Source organism: Rhinolophus sinicus, linkage group LG16 (assembly GCF_036562045.2).
Source record: "Rhinolophus sinicus isolate RSC01 linkage group LG16, ASM3656204v1, whole genome shotgun sequence".
In the NCBI taxonomy this organism is placed as follows: domain Eukaryota; kingdom Metazoa; phylum Chordata; class Mammalia; order Chiroptera; family Rhinolophidae; genus Rhinolophus; species Rhinolophus sinicus.
In genome coordinates, this window is record NC_133765.1 from 25060532 (window position 1) to 25085235 (window position 24704).

Here is a 24704-nt window from a genome sequence, read left to right on the forward strand (position 1 = left end):
GCCTGTAAGCACTCTACTCTAGAAACCTCACTATATGTCCCATCTCCCCCTTTGCTGGTGCTGGTAGCTCACCCACACTTCCCTCATACTTACCCTCAGAGAAGGAAAAAGCTACCTGGTTCGTTCCACTGAGTCAGAGAAGCTGTAACAGACAGAGGTGTGGGCTGCCTCAAGGGCTGCTGAGGCGTGAAATAAACACGGACACCATTTTGTAATCAATGATTTTTTATCTTTGAAAATGGAAGCAAGTGTTTTGACAGAATACTATGGCCGCTCTATAAGAGCCGATCTAGGAATAATTCACTGGTTCTCCTCTGGGATAGCACGGCTTTAAAAAAAAAAAAGACAAAACAGGAAAAATATTCCACAATGCTTTCGGTGCCGACTCTGAGCCTGGCTGGGCATCTGTTCATTAAATAAGTCATAAGCTACACACAGGTCAGGATGGCTTCTCCTTGCCCTCTCTCTTCTCTTTGAACCACATTCCCTATGGCGTTTCACCACCATCAACAATTTTGTTACTTAATTTGACATCAGAACCTTAAAACATTTCTGAATCTTAAAAATGAAGGTCCTCAGCAGATTACGTTGATAAAGAAACCTGTACAGGTTTGAATACAAGTCACTGTAATTACCGTTTTCTTTACGTCTCATTATCCACTCCAATATTAAAAATACACACATACACACACACACAAAACCACACCGAACATTCAGATGCCCTGAAATCATGAAGACAGTGACCCCAATATCAGTTAAGAACAGGGTACCTTTTTGTATGTGGACATCACCCCAGCTCAGCTGTGCATTCCAACCCACTGTCCACACTCGGCCTCCGTCCTGGTGCCCTGTACTTGGACCCTTCCAGCCAGTCCTGTCCCCACACTAGCACGAGCATGTGCAAACGAGTTCCTGTCGTGATCCCAATGGCACTGTACGTTTCATGTTCCATCACAAACTAAGGCCTTCCCAAACAGAGGCTCCGTCCGTCTTGTTTCTCAAACATGCACTAGGAGAGAATGGAAGTGGAGAGAGTTCTAGCTAACCGTGGAATGGAACAGGTGAACAGAGCTCAGGCTCTGGCCCCTGAGTCTGGGGCGTCTCTGTGCTTTGACACAGCCTCAGTGAGAGCTGGAGGGCAGAGCAGGTTAGTTGGGGTGGAGGCTGCAAAAGGACGTGTTTGCACACATTAAAGCTACAGCAGAGGTTTGCGCTCCTGGTCTTGCTTCGTTCTAGACCCTTTTCCTCCAGCCTCACCTCAGCTAAGTGCGGTTCGGGCTGAAAGGCTGGAAGGAGAGGAATGGCTGGGGGAGCCCTGAGACAGGTGGCTGCGTATGTGAGGAAGAGGAAGGGGCAGGAGAGCTGGTGGTGCAGGGAGAGCCACTTCTTCCTCCAGCACAGCACGGGGACAGCACGGGACATGCAGGAAAGCAGAGGATCACATGGGGCCAGCAATCCCCTGGAGGTTCCCCAGTTTTTCGTCCCCCACTACACTCAAGAGCTAGGCAAGCTGCTGAAATGGGCAAGAAGGAACATGCCACGGTATGTGTGTCTTCTTGTCCTGGCCCCCTTGTCAAGTATTGACCGAAACCTGAAACATGATGTTTAAAGTGATGAATGCAACAGCGTCTACTTGTGTAACAAAACTGCAGAAACACATGCTAGTTTAGGGTAGATTATAATCATCTGAAGCACAGGATAACCAAGAAGCAAAACTCCATTCTGGTACAACCACCTAATTTCTAGAAAAAAGAAAGGAAATAAAGGAAATGATACGATATGAGCTTTTCTGATCAGAAGACTCAATGAAATGAGAAGGGTGGTAATACGAATCCACGTGATTTTTCAAGTCTTTCTTGCAGACGGACATGACGATGACCAGGTTTGTGCTGCAAACGAGGCAGCACAATAGCTACTGCTCTGACTGTTCTCAGATGAATGTTTATACAAAATAATATCTTATCTTCATTTAGTTTATAAACATACACAGTGCTGTCCCTTTCAAATTAAGGGGGAAAAAAACCACACACGAATACTGCAAAGTAGCAAAATACAAAGAAAAAAAAGCTACTTTTGGTTTGGCAACATTAAAAAAAAAGAAATATAAAAAGCAATGTGGCATTGGTCCCTATTTGTTTTAAAAAAAAAAGTACTTGGGCACGACACTGAATCAGAATTGGTTGGTTTTCTAAAATTCAGAATATCTGGGATTTTAAAAGTAGCACTTACGTCTTTTAAAAGTTCAACAAGTCACGTATAACACTTAAAACATCAAAAAAGCTTTCTGATAAAAAGCTCAGCTTTTGAATCACATTTTGTTTCTGCAAATTTGGGAGACGAATTGAGTTCTTACTGGAATGTGGCCTATCGCTGGTTGACAAATCTGAAATGAAATGTCTCCAAATGGCAGTGCCTCCCTCTTGCCCTCCCTGGGACCACACCAACAACCAGCTACCGGCCGAGTCCTTGCTCCCATTTTGGGGGTGGGGGTGGGCCTTCAGGCGGCGATCTTCGCCATCTGCTGTTCTAACTTGGAAATACGCTCATCTTGATTGCAGATTGTGTCTTTTATAGATTTGATCTCTTTTAAAATCTCATCCAACTTGGCTTCATTTTGCTAAAGAAACAAAAAAGGAGGGAGGGGAAGAGCGTGACTACAAAGCAGCAAACAAAGGTCAACACAGTTAAGAATTTATAGGGCGTGAAGGGGAATTTTCCATTTGGGAAGTGGCAAGCCAGAGGCTCCAGGTTGGGCCTTAGGAGAAAGTAGTTAATGCTGGTCCGTCCATCTGACGCCCCCAGCAAAACAACTGTATCACAGTACTGCTTGGTACTGTGCACTGGCCTGGACAGACCCTCAGGACACAATGAAACTGCACGACAAGACTGACTCCTTCTAGGCCACCCTATAGCCAACCACCCAATCACACAAGTCCACAGGAGTGACTTCTACATACCAGGGCAAGGGGAGGCCTCCCAGGGGCCCTCCTGGGAGCCAAATCCCTTGCCCTGCTTGCCACCTCTTCTAAACAGGCCAGAGCTCTCCCCCGTGGAGCTGACTCCTTTGGAAACCTCAGTCAGTCACCCAAGTCCCTGGTGCCACACTCACGTGGCTTCCTCAGTCATGGCCAAAATGCCAGCTCCTCCAGGCACTCTGCCCCTTTGGTCTGCTTACCTTCCCACTGACAATTCGCTGTCCTCCCCTCTGGCTCCCCGGAACTCTGTTCCACAGCGCCAGCTGCCCCTCTCCTCTCCTCCCTGGCTTGAACCTGCTCTCCCAGCAGCAGCACTCTCCGGTGGCCTAACAGCTCCAGCGTCAGCCTTCAGCGTCGCTGGTCCACTTACATGATTCCTGCCACGATGTGCAACATCACCTGCGCTGCTAAGTCCCACTCACGGCGACATCGAAACCCACTGACCACTGCATCCTTCCCAGGACCTTCTCTTCCTGGCACCTGTGACCCCACGCCCTGTTTCATTCTGCCCAAGTCAGAGATGGGTACACACAGTTAAGAAAAACCCACAGGGCTCCTGTTTACTTGGAGACAGCAGTACCATAGTCTAGCCCCGTCATTACAAAAGAGAGCGAAAGGAGCCACACGTGGCCACAAAGGCAAGTGACTGAGGAGCTTCTTACAAACAGTACCTATTATTATTTACGGAAAGCCCCGTCTGTCCACAGTTGGGACAGCACTTGCAGTGCCCAGGATGGGAAAGAGCTTTTAAGAGAACCCGCCAGCCAGGCGCACCCCTCAATCTTCTGCAGTCCTTACCACACTGGTCGTGTCTGCGGTTTTCTTGGGGATGTTGATCAGGTCGCACTTCTTGTTTGCAGTGGGCTTGCTATCCAGAATGTTCTTCTTGACTACCTTGAGATCCCTGTTTTTGCCTGGAATGTAGCCGTGCTTCAAGGAGATGAGAATTGGATCTGCATTTTTCCCCTCAAACCACTCTTCTGCCTCCAGTGCCGCTTCGGGCCCCGCTGTGTCGGGATACAGGTCATCTTGGAAAAGGTCCGACTACAAGAGGCATTTTGGGGAAACCCTTAGGTGAGAAAGAAGAAAGTTCTGGGATTTTAAAAATTTTTTTAAAAAGTGGATTGCCTAGAGAACTGGGTGCTTACCTTCCTGGGAACAGTCATGATAATAGGCTCACACTTTCTCTCATGAAGTTTGAAGAATCTTCAAAGGGGAAATAAAGGTAAAGTTGCATTAAGTGAAACAGGAGGCCACGTAACAAACAGGCTTGCTGATAACCATTTTTCTACAACGCTGTATAGGATATGAACTGCTCTGCCCATCACCCCAGCTGCCTGCCCTGGGGAGTAAGGAGGGCTAGCAGTCCCAGTTTACAGATGAGGAAACGGACGCCAAGAGTAGCTACACTAGCAAATGAAGGACTGGAGACAAGAACCAGGAGTGCAGGTCTGTGCATTGTGGTGCCAGTCAAATTCCAATTATCTGGGGGCAGATCAAATGTGGTGGCAATGATACCACCACCGAAAATGATTCATTTGTGAAAAGTTACCAGGTCAACAACAAACAGGAGAAAACAAACACCGACGTATCAAATCTATGATTTGGATGACAGGTGTTCCGACAATCTGAGGTGGTCAAACATATATAAGGCACAATGTTTAAAAAGCTGAAGAAAACAGTCCTAGGAATTAAAACTTTGGCAGCTAAGCAAACCACATCATACGTAACAATCAAAAAGTTGACATTATCCCAAAGAACAGGAACATAAAGCAATGAAACCTCTACAGTCAGCGCAGTGGAGGAAAAGACAACCCGGGTTTGACTTCCAGCTCAACTGCCACCTGAGCGTGTGACCACCTCACCGAGCCTCAAGTTCCTTGTGCACAAAGTGGGGGTACAAACGGCCCCGACTCACAGGGATGGCAGTTGAGGTAAAAGAGGAAATCCACACAGCTTGTTCTTCAGTGTGCCTGCCCTATGATGAAAGCCCACGAAACAAGTGGGAGGGGTCCTGAACAACTGTGCTTATGGTCTTTTAGACTTTTAGGTGACAGTAAAATAAACGTGTTCCCCAGTATTGGCTGTAATCTTACATTCAGATTCAATGTATTTTGAACTCCATTTTGATTGGTTTGGTTTAAACCACAATTTTGAATGATCTGGGATGGCTTCCCTTCATGACTTAAGCTCCAGAGAGTTGAATGTATTTTTTAAAAACCCCACAGTGATTCATATAAAAAAGGTCTTAAAATTTGTCTTATTTTGCTGTTTAAAGCTACGTGACTTAATGGTGTGACCAGAAGAGCACACTCAGACCCGTGTCCATGGAAACGCGGTGAGTATCACACAGTGTGCGCCATCACTCCTGACTACGCGATGCCACTCATTCCGTCGTTTAAAACGGCCAGTGGTCAGTGAGTCTCACTGAGTATTTCTGTTGACTAGGACGAGAAAAGAACCGGCCCCTCAGGAGGCCCACCAGTATTACGGAATAGAAATTTTTTTAAAATCCAGGGCAGTACAAAGAGGCAGGAATTGTACAACGTAGTGAACTTCCCAAATCAAGCGAACCCAACACCCCACTGAACACCTCTGGCTTCTCTACTTTAGAATCTGTGGGGTCTGCAGTTCGGCTTGGAACCCAGTTTGTCCCCCTGCAGGGCAGGAAAACCATCCCTTATTTCCCTCCCAGGGACAGGCTCTCCCCTGCTTTCCCTCCCAGGGACAGGCTCTCCCCTGCTTTCCCTCCCAGGGACAGGCTCTCCCCTGCTTTCCCTCCCAGGGACAGGCTCTCCCCTGCTTTCCCTCCCAGGGACAGGCTCTCCCCTGCTTTCCCTCCCAGGGACAGGCTCTCCCCTGCTTTCCCTCCCAGGGACAGGCTCTCCCCTGCTTTCCCTCCCAGGGACAGGCTCTCCCCTGCTTGCCACACAGGCCACAGCCTCAGCCTGAAGACAAGAGATGAAGAGTTTGCTCTTCAAGTAAGTATGCAACACACCTTGGCTAAGCCACATACCTGCTGTACTTCAAGTTATAGCATCTGAAGAATGGAGAGGGGCATGGTGGTATTAAATGATTTTGAAAGGTTCCTCCCCGCACAAAAACTCCGTGTCTCTAAGCACGGGCAGGAAATGAGACTAGGTCTATACCACACAGGGCAGAAAGGCCTGGGCGTCACGGAATTGTGTTGCTCTTGCACAACATGGACGGTATAGACAACCTGAATACTTTACGATGCTGATTCTTTACCTGGCAATCTCACATTTGTTAACATCAAGTCCCCTTTTGGGCATGTAACCCATCCCTCTCTGAGGCTCCTTGCTGCTGAATGTGTTGAGGTAGTGGACATACGGGGATTCATCTGTGATCTCAAAATAGCGGATGCTGCTGTCACCCTACAAGAAATCGGAGACAAGTTGTGTTTAATGTTAACTGAAACATTTGATTTTTTTTTTTTTTTTAAAGATTTTATTGGGGAAGGGGAACAGGACTTTTTTCCGAGTCAAGTTGTTGTCCTTTCAGTCTTAGTTGTGGAAGGCGCAGCTCAGCTCCAGGTCCAGTTGCTGTTTTCTAGTTGCATGGGGCGCAGCCCACCATCCCTAGTGGGAGTCGAACCGGCAACCTTGTGGTTGAGAGGATGCGCTCCAACCAACTGAGCCGTCCGGGAGCTCAGCGGCAGCTCAGCTCAAGGTGCCGTGTTCAATCTTAGTTGCAGGGGGCGGAGCTCACCATCCCTTGTGGGATTCAAGGAACCAAACTGGCAACCTTGTGGTTGAGAGCCCACTGGCCCATGTAGGAATCGAACCAGCAGCCTTCGGAGTTAGGAGCATGGAGCTCTAACCGCCTGAGCCACCGGGCCGGCTCCCTGAGACATCTGATTTAAGTGGGTATCTCTCTCCCCTATAAACCCAGCATTAATTAGGACTCCGCGATGCTGGCTGACCTTTCTCATCCTCTTGAGAGGCTTGCCTAAAGCATATGACGGTTTCTCCTCCTGGCAGAGCAAGCCTTCACTTACCAAACACTAACATGCCCTTTAAACAGTCATCTCTGCCTCCTACTGAAGGCACAAATGTTATTCCAAAGAGCCCGACACCAAGTCAGAGTCAAGGCAAAGATGTCAATACCTCTGCCAAAAAACTGCATTGCAATTCAACTTCAACAAACAAACAAAACAAAACAAAGGACTAGAAGAACCACTGCTGAGTTATTTGTTCACTGGCACAGAGCAGTACGTTCAGAAATCTGAGGGCACTACCATCAGACAATCAGATAATAATAAAAAGCAAGATTTTTCTAATTAAGAAACATTAGTGTTAGTATCCTTTAACGTCACAAGGTTTGCGTCTCATTGCAATGCATAAAATTCTATAATAATTTTGCTTAGAATGGTCAGATTTTCTTGGAGATCTGAAACATATACTAGCTTAAGTATAAATAATTGTCACACAGTTTTATCAACCTGAACAATGAAGGCAATCCTACCAGGTGGAAAGGATGGACGGATGGATGGATGGAGATAGATGGATAGATTGGTGTGTATCTATATCTACATCTACATCTACATCTACATCTACATCTACATCTACATCTACATCTACCTGCCTGCCTGCCTACCTACCTAAAGTCATAAATAGCTGGGCAGTATCACACTCTAACAATCCTTTCAGTTCTTGTGATTTCCATTTGTTTCAATGATGTAAATAAATACTTAAAGCAACGGAAAAGAAACTAAACACTTACTATTTGTTCTCTGCCCACAAAAAATAATTTTCCAACTAGTGTTGGTAACGTCTGCGTAACAGCTCTTTTTGTTTGTTTTGATGCAATCTATGGCAGCTGTTAATATCTAAAGTAAACTGACTTTCAAGGAAATAGACAAGATCTCAGTTTCTAAGTAACCGACCTATAAAAATGTAAAGCAGCTTTGCAGCATGATCAATCAACTATGAAAAGAAACAAAACATCCCTGGCTGCACTCAGCAAGGAGCATCCTCACAGGCTGGAGGGACTACAGCACTCCCTGTCTATTCATTCATTTATTTCAACTACAAGAATTTCCACGGAAAAGGGAACCTACAAAAAAATAATACTGAGGTGACCACCTCAGTAATATGAAATAATAATAAAGCCACAACAGTTTACTTAGGCAGAGATCATTAGGCAGAGCAAGGTTTTCTGATTTCAGTGTGGGTATTCCTGTAACAACTGTTACCTCCCGAAACTTTAGTTGGGAGCCACAGGTGTTCAAGCCCAGGGCTCTACCACTGAATTCCAGAAACAAGAACCCTCTAGAGAGTCTCTGGGGTGCTCAAAAGCTCCTATCCACAAAGCACCATTCTCTTTGAGTCCATGGCATGTGGTAACAAGTGCCTAAACGCCAACCCAGAGCTATCCAGTACATTTCAGCATTAGATGTGGCAAACTGGGTTACTCATCCCTGACACCAATTCACAGAAATCTACAATCACCAACCACACAGCACCATGAGGTGGTATGTACTCTTTCTCACTAGAGTGCCCAAGCGAAGATTTCCCTGTCAGCTTTGCCGCAGTACCCTAGTCCAATCCCTTTTTCAGTCAAAAGTGCTAAACACAGTATGTTATTACCACACAACTGGCAAGTTACAAACAGTCCAGCCTCACCTAAAATCATACCCAAATCACCTGTCCTTATTTTCACTCAAGACACACACACACACACACACACACACACACTCGCACACACCAGGCAAATTAATTAGAATGACACAACACACTGCCCATCTCCATCTACTAAATCTCTGAAGGATAAACTTTTCTTCTGACAGGATTAGATTTGATACCAAACATGAAAATGACTATTTACCTTTCCACATAAGTAAATGATACTGGTGTCGGGATCATAGAAAGGCAGCAACACCCCATTGCTGGTGTCCATTTCATGAAGAGCAATTGGTTCCTGCATATTTTTCTGAGGAAAAAAAATACATACATATGTTTTAACACACACACACAGACACACATTTTTAAAGAAATTTTTGTAACCTTATTATGTATGCATTCTTGTAGCCCTCATGCTAGCCACGTCCCGAGAATTAAAGTTCGAACAATGTACGTATAATAGTCACACGTGTGAATACCAACAGGGATGATAAATGGGGTCCAATCCACTAAAATCGTGTCAATTTGACGACATCATTAATGCAGACATCGGTGTGCTCCTATGACAAAGACGAGAATGCCCTTCTCCTTTGTGACTTTTTTCTCTTTTAGAAAAGTACTTTTCTGATTATAAAGTTCATTATACTTGTTCTTTAAAAAGTTAAAAGACACAAGGAAGAACATAAAAATCGCCCCATATGCCATAATCCCAGAGTCCAGTGGGTGGCGGAAACTCTGACCAGTCTGGTCTATTTCCAAACAACACAGGTTCACACAGATTGGGATCATATCATACGGGTAGTTTAGAATTTTTTTCCCACTTAAGCTATCATGAATATTTTCCCAGCATGACTATTTTGATTTAGACATTTGATCATATTCTTTATAAAATATAACTAAATTTAGAACTTATTTCTCAAATCTGAAATGCTGGATTCCTTCTGCATTCTTTTTTAAAAACATAGTCAACTCAGACTCCTTGGGAGCACAAAGAATGCATTTTTGAAACGCATTTGGCGATAAGTCTCCCGCGAGGATGAGAACTTGAAGACGTGGGAGCTCGGAAAACTACAGTAAGAAGCCCATCATCTGCGTACCAACCCACAGACCTGCTCAGAAAAGACAGAAAGCGCAAGTGGAAGCCAGTGGACAGGCTGGGCAGGCGCCTACCGGATTCCAGAGGGCCAGCTGCCGCTCGCTCATGCGGCTGAACCCAGTGGTGAAGACATTGCCATCCGCCAGGAAGATGGCTCGCATGGGTCGTGCGCCCTCGTGCGCTCTCTCCTTCTCCTGGGGAGAGCGAGCAAAGAGGCACATCACACACATTCAAACGTCAAGAAGGAAGGTGGGGTGGGAGGGTGGGGGCCCATACACTGAACTCAACCACACCCTGCATGCCTTAATGGTGGGTTTGTGTGTGTGTGTGTGTGTGTGTGTGTGTGTGTAGTAATAAACACCTCCCCGCACCAGATGAGGAAACAAAAAGACACAAAGTGATTTGGTCAAGGTCCTTCAGCGAATTAGCAAGTGTCAGGACTAGACTTCAAAGCCTCACTCTTCCCACCATGCCCGGCTGCGAACTCAAATCCATGCACTGCAAAAATCAGACCCACGAGAGGACTCTGGAAATGTTTGTTTCTCAGGAGGACAATACCATTGAGCCTGGACATGCCCTGCAGTTCCCACCAACTTCACAGGGCCGAGAACCTAGTCTATTAGCCCCTTCCTCAGCCTCATTTGTTCAGTGAGTGCGCCAGCACTGACCCTTAGAAGGTTCTAGTGGAGAAAGGACTTTGCACAAGGCCAAGCGAGTCCCCAAGGTGCAATGAGCACCAGCTACGACTGCCGTCCGACTCACTCTTGAGAAGCAATACTGCCAAAGAACGAGCACGTCTCAGAGAAGGGCGACTTAGGACCTCAGAGTGGAGCTGATGTAAGGTGCTCCTGGATTCAACACCTGCGGTTTCAACCCTGACTCAAGTCGCAAATGTCCATCTTTTGTCGTGATATTTGATTTTGTTGAGGCCGAGTTTGGGTGGCAGACTGACAACACTGAGCTGATGCGAGAACCTGCTGTATCTCTGGGAGGTACTTTAACAGGCATTTTGGCAACAGGGTGGGACTCAATGAATCAACATTCCGTACAAAGCCAGGAATGCCACGAACTGATGGGTTAGCTGCTCTGGACTTGTCGACTTTTAAGGACTCTAGTGAACTGATAAAAACTTTGTTTCTTCGTGATAAATGGTCACCAAGTGAGAGATGAGACTTGGGTAGAAGCTGGAAATGTACAACTCTGAAGAGAAACGTGACTGGGAAACAGAAGCCTGTACAAGCCTTTTCTGAGTCACAGATGTTTGCACACAGCCGAGGTCCCCTGGCCAGTAGCACAGCCTCTGCAGCCTGCCTTGAAAAGCAGAAAGTTCACTCGCTGAAGTGCTACAAATACTGGGGTTTTTGTCTGAAGAATACTTACAGCAACAATCTCTTGTTTCCTAGGATCAATTACTCTCACTTTCTTGTCCTTGGAAGCCGTGCAGATCAGACTGCCATTCCGGTTCCAGCTGACATTGTAAATCATGTCGCAATGCATGTCGTCCAAGTTTATCAGGGCTTCCCCGGTCCCCACATTCCAGATGATGATGGCATTATCACAGCCTGAGAGCAAGCACAACCACGCCCCCCACTCATTAGAAACGCCTTTACCATCCGTTTGGGAAGACTACAAACACAGGATATATATACATGCATTGAAAGGAAGGTGCTACCACTTACTGGGAGTTAAAAACTGAAGCAACAAAGAAAAAAAATTGTATAAAAGAAATCAGTGTTAAAGGAAATATATAGTTTGTTAAGTTTGGGTTCATATGAAACAACAGAAACAACAACGAACCAAAACAAAGAACTACAAGAAAAAGAATCGTTGTGTTTTTTTAAGAGACAACTGGGCTCATGGACCCCAAGCAATTGTCAGTTTCTTTTTCTAGTAACACAAACATCAGAAGGAATACAGCTTGCTTCTTTTCCAGAGGCACTAAAGATAAAAAGCTTAAAGGACTGTTGAGGACACTCAACAAAAACAGTGGATGACAGGTTATTCAAATCAATGATGCTGTACAACATGGTCTTGTATTAAAGAAGGCAAATTATAGGAAGTGGAAGGGAAATGCAAGAACTGGTCTAACCATGCAGATCTTTATCTTTAAAAGGGGAGAAAAAAATAGGTCAAGACTGACCTGATTTGAGAAGCCCAAATTGTAATCAAGTAAGCATGTGGACTCAGAAACTCATCTCCAAAGAGGCCCCATGTTGACTCAGAGACAACCCCTCAATCCATCAACTCTATCCTTCCTTCAGGGGTCTGCCCCAAGTCCCTGAGGCCCTTTTAAAAAGAGGCATCATTTGTTGCTTCCAGGACATTAGTTCAAGGATGAGGCACAATAAGGGAGGGACCTCCTGAAGGCGAATTCTTGCCAATAAACCAATTTTGCAAGCACTTTAGAAAAATTATACACTAATATCCAGGACACCTAAGTTACCTAAGAGTGAGAAGTAGGAAATGGGTGAAAAAAACTGCACAACAGTATGAAAGGTTGGAGTGGAACTCTGGGAGAGCGACGTGGCCCTTCCTCTGCCTTGTTCATCACAGGCACACAGGTAACTTCAGCTACCGTGGATGGATCATGTAGTCTTAAAATATGCAGAACGCTGCGTCAGCCATTCTCCTTTGCGTGTAATGGGGAGCAAGGCATCAGTCCGTTGATGATATCCTATGTTTGACCTCGATGAGAAGGGGAGAAGGAAATTTTCCATGATGGAATTCCAGCTTTGGAATTGTTTTCTCTCCTTATCAGACTGAGGTCCTTTGTAGAACATTGGAAGGGTTCCCAAGTATAGTCAATTGTGATTTTAAAAAAAAGGAATCCTTAGAATGGCTAATTCAGGAGTGCCTGTTTCCTAACTTAAATTCTGAGACCTTTTCTTTTTGGTTTTGTTTTTTTTTTTTTTTTTTTTTTTTACTATTGTTGACTATCGAGAGAGAGAGAGAGAGAGAGAGAGAGAGAGAGAGAGAGAGAGCGCCTGCCTACGTAATGCCTTTTTTGAAAAGCAGCCCTTGGTTTCAGTAGGTACCTGGCATTAAACTTTTTATTTAACTCACTGTATCATAAATATCCTTTATTCTCAGTTAAAAACTAAGCTGCTGCCCTTCTTTTTACCAGTGAAGGGAAAGATCTTTAAAATTCTACCACTAACATCAGTATTCCTTTTCTTATAAACCAATTTTATTAGGGTGTAATTTACACACAACACAATGCACCCATTTGAAGTATACATTTATTAAGTTTTGACAAGTGTGTATATTTATATAGCCACCACCATAATCATAACAGAGAACATTTCCATCATCCCCACAAAGCTCCCTCATGCCTTTTGTATTGCTTCTATAAAAGAAAATAAAAATCTCAAATTTTAGACAAGAAACAGATTTTTGCAAGATAAAATTCGGAAACTACTCAAGTGGGAAACCAATAAGAACACTACGACTTAGTCACAAAGGTTCACTGCAGTGCTGTTTAACAGTGAAAAATCAGAAATAACCTCAATGTCCACAAATAAGGGGCTGATTTTTTTAAAAACTGAGGTATCCAAATAATGGACTATTAATGGAGCCATTAGAAATATCATAGGAAGAACATTTAATGGCACATGTAAAAGTGCCACTAAGTGCAGAAAGCAGGTCATATGCGAAGTGTCTGAACCCGTCTTCATGTGTAAAACCATTTATGTATGTGCACAAAAATATTTTCTGAAAAGAAAACACCAAAATGGTAATGATGTTCCCTCCAGGTGGTAGGATTACAAGTGAGTTGTATTTTCTTCCTTTTGTTTATATATATTCTATATAACATACATGTACTACTTGTATCGAAGAGAAAAACACAAGTAGTTTTTAAAAGGAAGAAGGATATTTACTTAACAGGATTACCCCAAAGTTGGCAGCAACTCCAGAGCTGGAACCCAGGGATCCTGGCTCCCACCCACCTGTTTCCCTTCTACTATATCAGGAATAACTAAAACTGTGGTCCATGGAGGGTCCTAGTAGGAACCATGAATCTGCTGAAATTGCAGGCAAATAAGTATGTATCTGTTCATTCTTCTAAGCAGGAGTCTATAGCTTCCATCAGCTGGTCAAAGTCGTCTACACACACATGCACACACGCATGTGAGCATATGGGTTGGGATGCATTGCATCTCAGCACCATAGATTCCTAATGATCTGCTTTCAAACTGTATAGCACACAATCAAACGCATTTGCTGCTCCCCTCCGCAAACAAAGGATGCATGAGGTGATGGCACGGGGAAAGGAGAGGAACTTCTTAGCTCCTACCTGCGCTAAGAAGCACGTTGCGGGCTGTTGGGTGCCAGGCCACGATGCCAACTCTCTTTGAGTGACCTTCTAAAATCACCACAGGTTCAGTCAGGGAAAGGGTGAGTCCATTTTCTGGGATCTGCCATACCTGTTAGGAAAGGAAGAAAGATGACCCATATGAAAGCGATCACCTTTCATTACCACATGTACTGTGACCACCCAGTTTGAAGACTTGCTCTGCACAAGCAGAACACATGGTGGTCTTTGGATGAAATGCAGAACACGGCGAAATGACTATATATAGTCGTTCTTAAATATAACAGGATATTCAAGATTGGACTATCCATTAGGCCTACAAAATGTTACCTCTCCACTTTTATTTATTAGTTAAGATTTTTTTCAAATTCCCTTCAGTTCAAAACGCTCCTGTTAGAAGCATGCAAAAAAAAGCTGAAAGAAAAACACAAAATGATGGAAGCAACCATGAAAACCAGTAGTGGGGTGAGATTCCCTAGCTAAGTCCATGGTTCCTGAGGGGAGAGCAAACTCCACCCACCAAGGGCTCTTGGGGGATTTTGCAGTTTTTAAGATACCATATTTTCTATAATTTTACATTTGGAAAATAAAAATATACCTAATAGTTTTGCAATATGTACCATAGAAGACAAATTTTACAACAAAAGAAGTAGATAAAGTGGACCCCGTAAAAATTTAAAACTTTTGTGTTTCAAAGGACACTAACAAGAAAGGGAAAGACAATCCACAGAACGGGACAAAAGAGTCTGTAAGTCATATCTGATAAGGGACATTTATCTAGAATATATAAAGAACGCTTACAACTCAACAACAGGAAAACAACCTGATTTTTAAAACTGGCAAGGAACCTAAAGAGATATTTCTTCAAGGAAGATATCCAAATGTCAAAAGAGCACATGAAAAGATGCTCAACGTTACTAGTCATTAGGGAAATGCGGAACAAAACCACGATAAAACATCACACCCAATAAGAGGAGGGAATCAAAAAGATTAACAAGTAAGTACTGGTGAGGATGTGGAAAAATCAGAGCCCTCTTACACGGCTGAGGGGAATGTAAAATCGTACAGCCACTTTGGAAAACAGTCTGGAAGGTCCTCACACGATTAAGCATAGTTATCACATGACCCAGCAATACCACTCCTAGATACCTACCCGAGAGAAATGAAAATATGTGTTCACACAAAAACTTGGGACACAAATGTTCCTAGCAGCATTATCCATAACAGCCAAAGACGGAAACACCAAGTGTCCAGCAACTGATAAATGGATACACAAAATGTGATATATCTGTACAATGGAACACTATCTGTCCATAAAAAGGAATGAGGTCCTGATACATGCTACAACATGGACAAAGCCTGAAAGTATTATGCTACATAAAAGAAGCCAGTCACAAAAGACCGGATATGGTAGGACTACGTGGATATGAAATGTCTAGAATAGGAAAAAAGAGAGCGACAGAAAGTAGATGAGTGGTGGGGGTCTAGGGGGCTAGTGAGAGCTGGAGAACACAGGAAAATAATGTAAAGAACAAGAAACTTTAACAATGGAAGACCTGGTTTTAAAAGACTAAGAAACACCCTCTAAAAAAAAAGGAGACTGAGTCATGGCCAAGCTGAATAGCATCAAGAAGCCTGTAGAAAACCAGATATTAAGTACTATTTAAGTTTGTGAAAAGGTTTAATTATCTTCTTGTATATGAAGATATATAATTTACCACCAAAAAACTTTTAAGGAACTAGTTCATGAAAAATTAGAACTTGCCATTGAAAAACCATGCTCAACAGTGCAACAAGTGAGAAACAGAATTTTCCTTTGTTGGGGATTTTTAAGGAGACAAACAACTGTCTGTTTTCAATTGCTTAGTGGAAGAGATCTGAATTAGATGAGTGTTTAAGGTTCAGCTCAGTTCTGTTGTCCTGCAAATAATCAGAACAAAAAGTCTGTCATCCTGAAGCGTGGAAAAAGTGATGAGTTAAGTGACCATTCATTTTTATAGCTAAATGCTGCCCCACCTAAATATAACCCCTTATGCAAATCATGGCAAAATAAATGTGGCTTTTAAAGGCCCAAGTTTAGGGTGTCACCTAATTTCCCCTGAACCCTCACCACTCAGCAAATTTTAAACAAGGCAGATGTAAACAAGCATAGAAGGCAAACAGAAAACCTGCCTCGCCTCTCTCTAACCCTCAGCCAGACCTCAGCCTCTCCCCTGGGAGAATGAGGGCTTCTGCTCCCTGCCCCCGGCTGCCCAGCACTACATACTCGTATGCTTTTATCCTGATGTGCACTATTTTTTACTCGGGGATTATGATTAGTAAAACAGCTCCAAATTGAACTTAACTATCTGACTATTAAGGAAGGCTGAAATTTTGAACAGAAAGAACAGAAAATGACGACTGATTCGATCAAAGCATGAAGTCGGCAGAGAAACAATCACGAAATGAGACTTTAGTGACTCAACAGGAAATGCATTTTACCAGATAAATTCTGACCCACGCTTAGTGGTAATACTGCCTGCCACCTCCAGATGGCACTATAACCATGGGCTGCTGGGGTTTCGTGCAAGAATCGAAAAACCTCTGTGATTTGACCACGATTGAATAAACGGTGCGTTTTCTAAGTCCCTAATGAGGTATGGAGGGAGAACAGGTTTTGGGCATAATAGCATTTCCAGGCTTCACTATTAGGGCGGATGCAGACCTCACAATGGGACTTCGACTGTCCCTTTCTCGAGTTTCCTCATCCATCTCGGATTGCCAGGAAATTTTAATGATGGAGCAAAACATTCATAATTTTTAAAATAAGGACACTCATTCCTTCTTTATGTCACTTTCAGCAGATTCAATGGCTCCTTCAACTAGGTTTGCTCATTTAATACAGGCACCTAACCCGTTTTACTACCTTGGTGACCCATTCATGCGACACGTTTCTTGAGTAGCTACTATAAGGCAGGTCCGTTACCAGGCGAGAGGGGAAAGGGTGACGGAACACAGGCCATGCGCTCGAGGAGTTCACTGCCTGACAGGAAGCAGAGACTTCTATGAGCCTGAAAACCCAAGCAAGCAAAGACAAGGGGTGTGATATAGAGGTTTGGAGCACGGTCTCTGGAGCCAAAGAGACCCTGGTTCAACTCCTGCCCAGGCCACTTACTGTGACAGTCCTGGGCGAACAACTCAGCATCTCTGTGCACAGAGGCCAACACCAGTACTAGACTTCCTAGGGCTGCTGTCGAGATGAGATGAGTCAGTAAGGCCCTTAGAATGGTGCTGGCGTACAATCGGTGCCCCCCAAATGTAGAGACAGTATAGTGCAGTGGTTAAGAACATGGGCTCCCGAACTAGGACAGACTATTCAATTCCTGACTCAGCCCTGTATCAGCTGTATGAGCTTGGGGACGTTCACCTACCCTGTCTGGGCCTTAAGTTTCCTCAACTAGAAAACGGGAAGAATAATGAACCTGCCCTCGCTGGGTGGTTTTGAGGACCAATGGGTAATATGAGTCTAAAGCGCTTAGAATAACGCCTGGCATAAGGCAGGCTCTGGATAAACGTTAGCTATTGTTCTTACTTGTATTAAATACAAGGACGCCACACTGTGTATATAACCAAGGCTATGCTGGTACAAGCCGAGTGCTAAATGAAAATACAAATGTCACAAGGTTACCATCTTGCTGTCCAAGTTTTGTATGTCCAGGAAGGATCCCTAGGGTGACAACCTCTAAGGATGAACAGGAGTAAGGTGACAGGGGGAAGAAGGAAAGAAGGAAGGGGGTGAGGAAGGAAGGAAATCAAGTATCAAGTTTCAAAATAAAAAACAGATGCAGATAGCAATTTTCTAAAAAGTGGATGCCCCCTAGAGGTTGGCTGAGAGGTTGACAGGGGAAAGGACAGTAAAAGGGAACACAGACACCAGGCCTTACAGTGGGAGGAGAAAGGGACTGGGCAAGTCTGTGCAATTAAATGAAAAGATAATGGAACTCTTGCCCCTGCTGGCAAATAGAGGTGGTGCTGTTCTCCATTGCGGACTGTGGCAAAGAGCCAGCAGAGCTGTCAGTCCTTCCCCACGAAGCACACACACCCCTCGGGGGGTACTCACTGGCCCCATGACAGCCCTGTCATTATGTGCCTCTCTGCCCATTTTAGGGCTGTCTGCTGCTTCCGGGCAATGGCCTTCCAGTTTAAACGGAAGAGGTCTTGCCTCCTGCAGCACCAGGACGGCAAAGAGCAGAAGCGCCACTCGATACATGCTTAGTATTCTTGTGTGTAACCTGGGGCGCAGCCTGGTGTGGCAGCAAGGACGCTGGCCTGGTTGTCAGAAGACAGGGACTCCCCATGTGAGCTGGGACGCTAACCGGCCAAGTTAGCATTCAGACGGGCGTTCATTTCTGGGAGCCTCAATTTCCTCATTTGATACTGGAGAAAGCATCAGCTCTGCTTGCTCAGGGGTTACTGGAAAGGTCAAATGAGCTAAAACATTTTGCCCACCCAAGCACCACCCTAATGTGAAATACTGAAAATAGGGTGACCTTTGACAAAATGTCACTCTCGGGGCCTGTGTTTCCTAAGGTGCAAAATGGGACAGACTCCTTCCTGTGCTGCCACAACGATTCAATGTAATCATGCACGTAAAGGCTTAAAATCAGCACTTGGTCAAAAAACAGTGCCTGCTGTACTCTCATGATTATTTTTCTTGCTGTTACTATGTGACCACTATGAGCCCCTGTATTTTGAAGTCTGAACATCGCAATTTCTTAGGATGAGTCTTGTCTTCAAATGAATTCAGCATAGTACTGAAATATCTCCTTTACGGCCAAGATGTCACGTGAGTGACGGCTCTGGTTCACACCCAGGCTGATTAGCACAAGTGAGAATAACTGATCTCTAGGCAGGTCCGGGAGACTTTCTCTGCTCCGTGGCTACCGGCTAGTATTCTAATACCAGTCAGCTTTGTCAAAACCATATATACAGCACGTAGAGAGGCAAACAGACATCAAACATCCTCCGCTGTGCCCAGAGTGGGCGTCTCGGCCTGGCACGGACGACAAGCTATCCCCCTTCCACTTGATTTCGTTTTTGTTTTTTAAATAATACTGTGTGTTCCTGAAACTTTCTCTTTGGACAATATATTACTATGGCAATGTTTTTGTTTTGTTTTGAAAGAAAAGGGGAAAAATATAATCAGTCCCAAGGGCTTCCAGATGAAAAGTGAATCAATCCGTGAAAACCCACTGTGGTGTTGGAAAAAAACAACTTTAAACCCACGTGCAGGAACTGCTGTATCACTGGCATCCTTTTCACATGTGCAATTCTGAATACGGAAAAAGGACAGCTCAAGAGAACATTTCCAACAAGCAAAAAGGAAAATTAAGAAACGTGGGTTTCTCTCAAGTAGTAATTTTAAAGTGCACTTTGGTTGATTTTACTTCTCAAACACAGTGCCAATTTAGAGTGTACACAAAGTGTTTCCAGACACTGCTTCCCTATTTTAATCACCCGTCATGAACTTGCTACTGGGCTAGGCACTAGCATTACAGCCACAAAAAGGACTCTTCCCCCCAAAAGCCACATTTTTTTCAGATGCTAAGGAAACCAATTCCAAAGGGGAAATGAAGGAAAGAGATGATCTTGAGAGACAGGAAGAGGCTTCCAGCTTCTGTAGCAGCTGCAGAGCAGCACAATCCCCTGCCGAAGCCGCGGATCCGACTCCCAAGGGCAAGGATACAGAAAGTCAGGATGTTCCTAAATGAACCAGGACGCGGAGAACAGTATTAGTTTGGGGGAAAATCAAGAATTGAGAGCTGGGTTCTGATTTGCCAAGGCTGTAATACCCGCTGGCAAATGGCCCAATCTGCACAAAATGGAAATTACGTGAAGCCCTGCTGAAGGGCTGAGAGATGCAGGAACCCTGAGGTACACGCTGGCGTCACCAGCTACACCACCACTGCCATTCTGACGTACTTCGGTATTAGGCGAAAACTGTATTAGGAAAATGTACAACGGAGGCAAAAATGTGTCAAATAGGCTTCTTTTTGCTGATTTCCACAGGAGTGTAAGACTGATTTGGGAGAAGGGAAAAGTGTCCGTTTCAACTTAATTCCTTGGGACTGTTCAGAACATCCAGATGGAGACATGTAAGACTCCTGTTCTGTCTGAAAGATCCTACCCTCACCCAGACTCTGCAAGAAACAGGTATGCAAACCCAATCTCTTGAATCAGTGCTTGGTCACGACGACCTGCATACGTAGAAGGGACAGTGTTGAATTCACATTGTTCACAAAACTTAACTTGGCTGCTCTCTGTATTACTTAAGCACTATTATTTCCTTGGAGCTGAAATTTTCCCAAGTGAAATACTAGTAGCCACAATCTCTAAAGTTCTCTATGAGAAGGTATTATTGGAGGAAAAAATGTAACTCACAGTACCAAAAATATGGAAAACTTAGGAGCAGAGTAGAGTTTTTAGGAGGAGGTTTTATATAATTGCTATTTGCTGGTATAAAACATCACTTCAAATAGTGGTACATTAAAAGCAGTACCTTAAATGTACATCAAACTGTACCAACATAATTTACTTTCAGGCTGCTTAAAGAAGCCATCTCTGAAACATGGAGGAATGCACCCTAAGGCTGGCGTTCTTTCTCCTAATACTACAAAGTGACATCACTGTCATGAAATCAATGCTTGCAAAATTAACAAATCAATACTTAACTGCTTAGGACTCAATGGAATTATACCACAAATACAAAAGGCAGTTTTTAAAATTAGTTCCTTTACAGTTCATTTGATACACTGGCTCTACTGTATTTTTTCTACTGAATATTTGCTAAAGATATTCTTACTGCTATGAATCCACTGCAGGTACACATCAAAACTCACGGCAAAAAACAACAACTCATTATCCATTTATACTTTCCTTGATTCTCTCAACTGACATTATTATTACTATTTTACATGTAAGGCAACCGAGGCCAAAAGCACGTATGTGACCTGCATGTGCCCAGAACTCCCAGACTCGTGTTTTTCTTGGTATCCTTTTTCTACCAGAACGAGGCCTTGACATACTACCTACTATTTGCAGCTCATGGGTTACTACCAACAGCCCAGGCTTGGGAAACTACAGAGAACTTTTCTGTTTAAAACGGTGGTGTCTGAAACCATTCAATCTATTGTGCCGTGTTCTTTTATCTTCAGAAGAGCAAAGTGGAAAATTAGATATTAAGAAGCAGGTGGGGTCGGAGAAAATCAAGTATTTCTTTAAAATTTCATTTCACCTGCTAAGTTATAAAAGCTTCTTGTAATTACCCTAATAATAATAACAAATGATTTGGGGGACGTTAAATGATTAAAATATCAGTGCCATACTTAAGGGCTAAAAAATAACTAGGGGGAGGATGTAGTTACTTGCAGAACCAAAGATAAGGCTGTTAAATGAGGCTATATGATCTTGAAAATACAGAGTACATCATTTTTAAATGGAGGAAAAATAGAGATAGCATGGACTGAAAGTTAATTTTCTAAAAACTGTTTTCAGTAATCATAATTTGTGGTGATACTAGCAGTATTTTTACTCTGAGATTACTCTATGCATACTGTGAAAAAGCAAATGAGATCAAAGTATTCTAATTCATCCTCTGACTCCTTGAGAACTAGGATTCTTAGTATGGCAGAAAAGAGATAGAGATGTAATATTAAAGAGGTTCGGTAAACTCTATAGTCCTAAATTTGAATGGGAAATATTAAGATGAAGTCATCTTTAAATACATATGTATATTCTAGCCCCATTTATTGAAAAGCATTTTTAAATTCTAAAAAAAAATTTTCAATTACAGTTGACATGCAATATTGTATTAGTTTCAGGAGTACAGCATAGTGGTTAGACATTTATATAACGTAGGAGGTGATCCATCCAATAAGTCTAGTACCCACCTGACACCATACGTAGTTATTACAATATCAAAGTCTTAAAAACAATGATTGCCATGGTAACAACAAGCATCTCTAGCACCCAGATTGTGATCTAGAAATTCCACTTTCCATTCAAAGAAATCAGAGCTTCTAAGGAAAATGGCCGATTTGAGGTGTGGGGCCGGAGATGTCCAGGATGAGCCTGGACCTCACTAAACCAGGTAGCAAATAAGCTACTAAAAAGTAGGGTTACGTCAAAAGGACTCAGAAACCTTGAGAGGTTCCCATGAACAAAGACTGGGTGACTTGTGCTCTGAGATAAGAACTGTAATAGATTGAAACCTGTGAAATATGTCTAAATCCATGAGTTCAAAATTAAATGAAAGGGGGAAAGAAAAAAAAACTAATCGGTCACCTTCTGAGGAAGACAGAGAACCAATGTATTATCCTGAAAACAGGGTAAATAAAAGGAAAGAATCAAGCATTTATCCTGCTTTCCTAATGAATTACATTACTGGGTAACTAAATAGTAGGTAAGAGGGAGTTTCCCCTTAAAAATTTCACCAACTGAAAATTGAAAACAAAGTAACTGAATTGAATATCACCACTTTGTGACAACCTCCTCTCCACCCAAATGAAGTGCTGGATCTAGGTGTGGAGCGTCAATAGCTGCACAAATCAAAAACTGGGCACTTGACATCTTGTGCCTCCTGGTGGAGGAACACAGCACTAGCTGTCGAGTCTTGCCAAAGGGATCGAACCTGAATCTGACCACACCTCAGGATCCAGCTGCCAATTTGCAGGAAATTCAGAGGACAGAAGACATGTTGAGCTGCACCAAGAGGGCACCAGCAGCAAAATCTAGACTGTTGAAAGATAGAGGCCAAAGGACAGTCTTCTTTAACAGATAACACAGTTAAGGACAAGCAAAGGATGGAGAAGGATTAAGAAAGACTTAAAAGACATACTCAAGTTTTTAAAACTTGCTCGACTAAGCTACAGTGTCTAGAGATGCACACTTGAGTGATTAAAACCATAAAGAAAGGCAAGGAAGTGAGTATTAGGAAAATCAGGACAGTGGTTATTTTGAGGGAAGTAGGGGCTCGTGATTGGGGAGGGAGCACGGAAGAGTCTGAAAGGCTGAGAAAGTTCTCGCTTGACGACCTGGGTGATGGTTACAGGGTGTTCACTTTGTAATAAATCATCAGCTAATTCACTTAACTTTGTTTAGTGTGTTTTATAATACAGAAGCTTTTTTAAAGGGGCAATATGACCGATAAATACTGGAGAGAAAGATGGATCAAACCTACTTCTTCAAGACAGGTTAAGACTCAGTTTTGGCCTCAGGTCAAAACACTGTTCCTTTCCCTCAGCAAAATGTGTCTGCAGCCATCAAAATAATCAATTTGCAAGGCACATTAAACGGAACAATTCCTTTTAACAGCAGCATATTTCTTTAATATGCTTTGGCTGCCAAAATGACGAGATCACAGGAGGAGTTAGCCTCAGCCAAAAGTCCATGAGAAAAGATGAGTAAATATTTAAATGACACAGTTCAGGAATTAATTTATGTTTATGTAAAATAGTTTTAATTAATAAAGGCTTCCAAACAATGTGTGTAAGTCTGGTTCAGTCCACAGAAAATGAAGAGGGAACTAAAAGGAGTGTGGTTCTCCAAGCTCTCCACCTGACGTGTGTAATACTACTCTCACTTACTTTAGCATTTATTTCAGTACTCCCCATGTGTGCTTACGACTAACCTTTTCAATATATTTTGGGCTAGGACTTAAAAATGATTCAAACCAATAATTACATTGTCAGGCGAAGAAGAACATAAGCAAGAATAGCAAGCTTTACATTAAAAAGTACCCCAAAGCCTGGCTTCACACATAACCTACTTTTGGAATCCAAATGAGAAAAATATAAAGAACTTACTTTAAAATCTTCCAAAATGTTTGTAGAGCTGCATAAAAAGGACTTTCTTAACCGGGGTCAACTAGACAGAACACACCTTCTCACATTATCTTGTAAAGAATCACTTGCAAAAACTCCTTACTATCTTTCAGTATCTGTTACACACCCCATTTTATCTGTATAACCTTTGGTATCTTATTTAACTGTAGTATACAATTCATGCTGGTAGTGTTTTCTCTCCTTTTTTGGGGGGTGGGGAGAATCACATGGTCCAATGGTATTCACAGAATTACTGGAAAGTCATTTCAGTTTCTCTAAATCTTCCCTTAGAGCTGATGTGTCAACAGGCAATAAACACATACAAACACACACTCATACCAGAGAAGAAAAAAGACAACATAGTCCAATCTTTTGATAGAAGGGCTTGTAAAAAGCTTATCTGCAGTTAAACTTTAATGTCACTAAATCCTGTATAATCCAATGGACAATCAAAACTGCTACGATTTTCGGGCCTCTATACACACACACACACACACACACACACACGCACGCACACACGCACGCACACACACACACACACACACACACACACACGCTTTCTGAAGGCAGCAGGCGAGTCTCACGGGCCTGTGTGCGGGCCACAGCCTGGCAGCTTACCATAACCGTGCAGTCCTCTGAACCGCTGGCAATGACCTGATCGTTATGTGGGCACCAGTCTATGTCGAGCACCGGTCCTGTGTGGCCACACACTGTCGGGTAGGATTTGTCAATGCGACCCGTCTGAAAGAAGAGGGAAACAAACTTAGTATGTCACACCAATGCCACAGAGTTTGTGTGTTCTCTCAGACCCATTTCTCC

At 43.3% G+C, this 24704-nt stretch overlaps 1 protein-coding gene across 3 annotated transcripts in view; it reads right to left on the bottom strand.

Moving 5' to 3' along the window:
- Positions 1–207: 207 nt before the first annotated feature.
- Positions 208–24704, bottom strand: part of CORO1C (coronin 1C) — a 72600-nt gene continuing 48103 nt past the window's right edge. For all 3 annotated transcript variants that reach the window (XM_074321109.1, XM_074321110.1, XM_074321108.1), the window contains 9 exons: positions 24504–24626; positions 14008–14137; positions 11094–11275; positions 9788–9907; positions 8823–8927; positions 6225–6370; positions 4124–4181; positions 3774–4019; positions 208–2617 (listed from right to left, as the gene is read on the bottom strand). In XM_074321109.1, the coding sequence (XP_074177210.1) occupies positions 2498–2617; positions 3774–4019; positions 4124–4181; positions 6225–6370; positions 8823–8927; positions 9788–9907; positions 11094–11275; positions 14008–14137; positions 24504–24626 (1230 nt within the window). In that variant the 3' untranslated portion in view covers positions 208–2497. The remainder of the gene's footprint in view (positions 2618–3773; positions 4020–4123; positions 4182–6224; positions 6371–8822; positions 8928–9787; positions 9908–11093; positions 11276–14007; positions 14138–24503; positions 24627–24704) is intronic.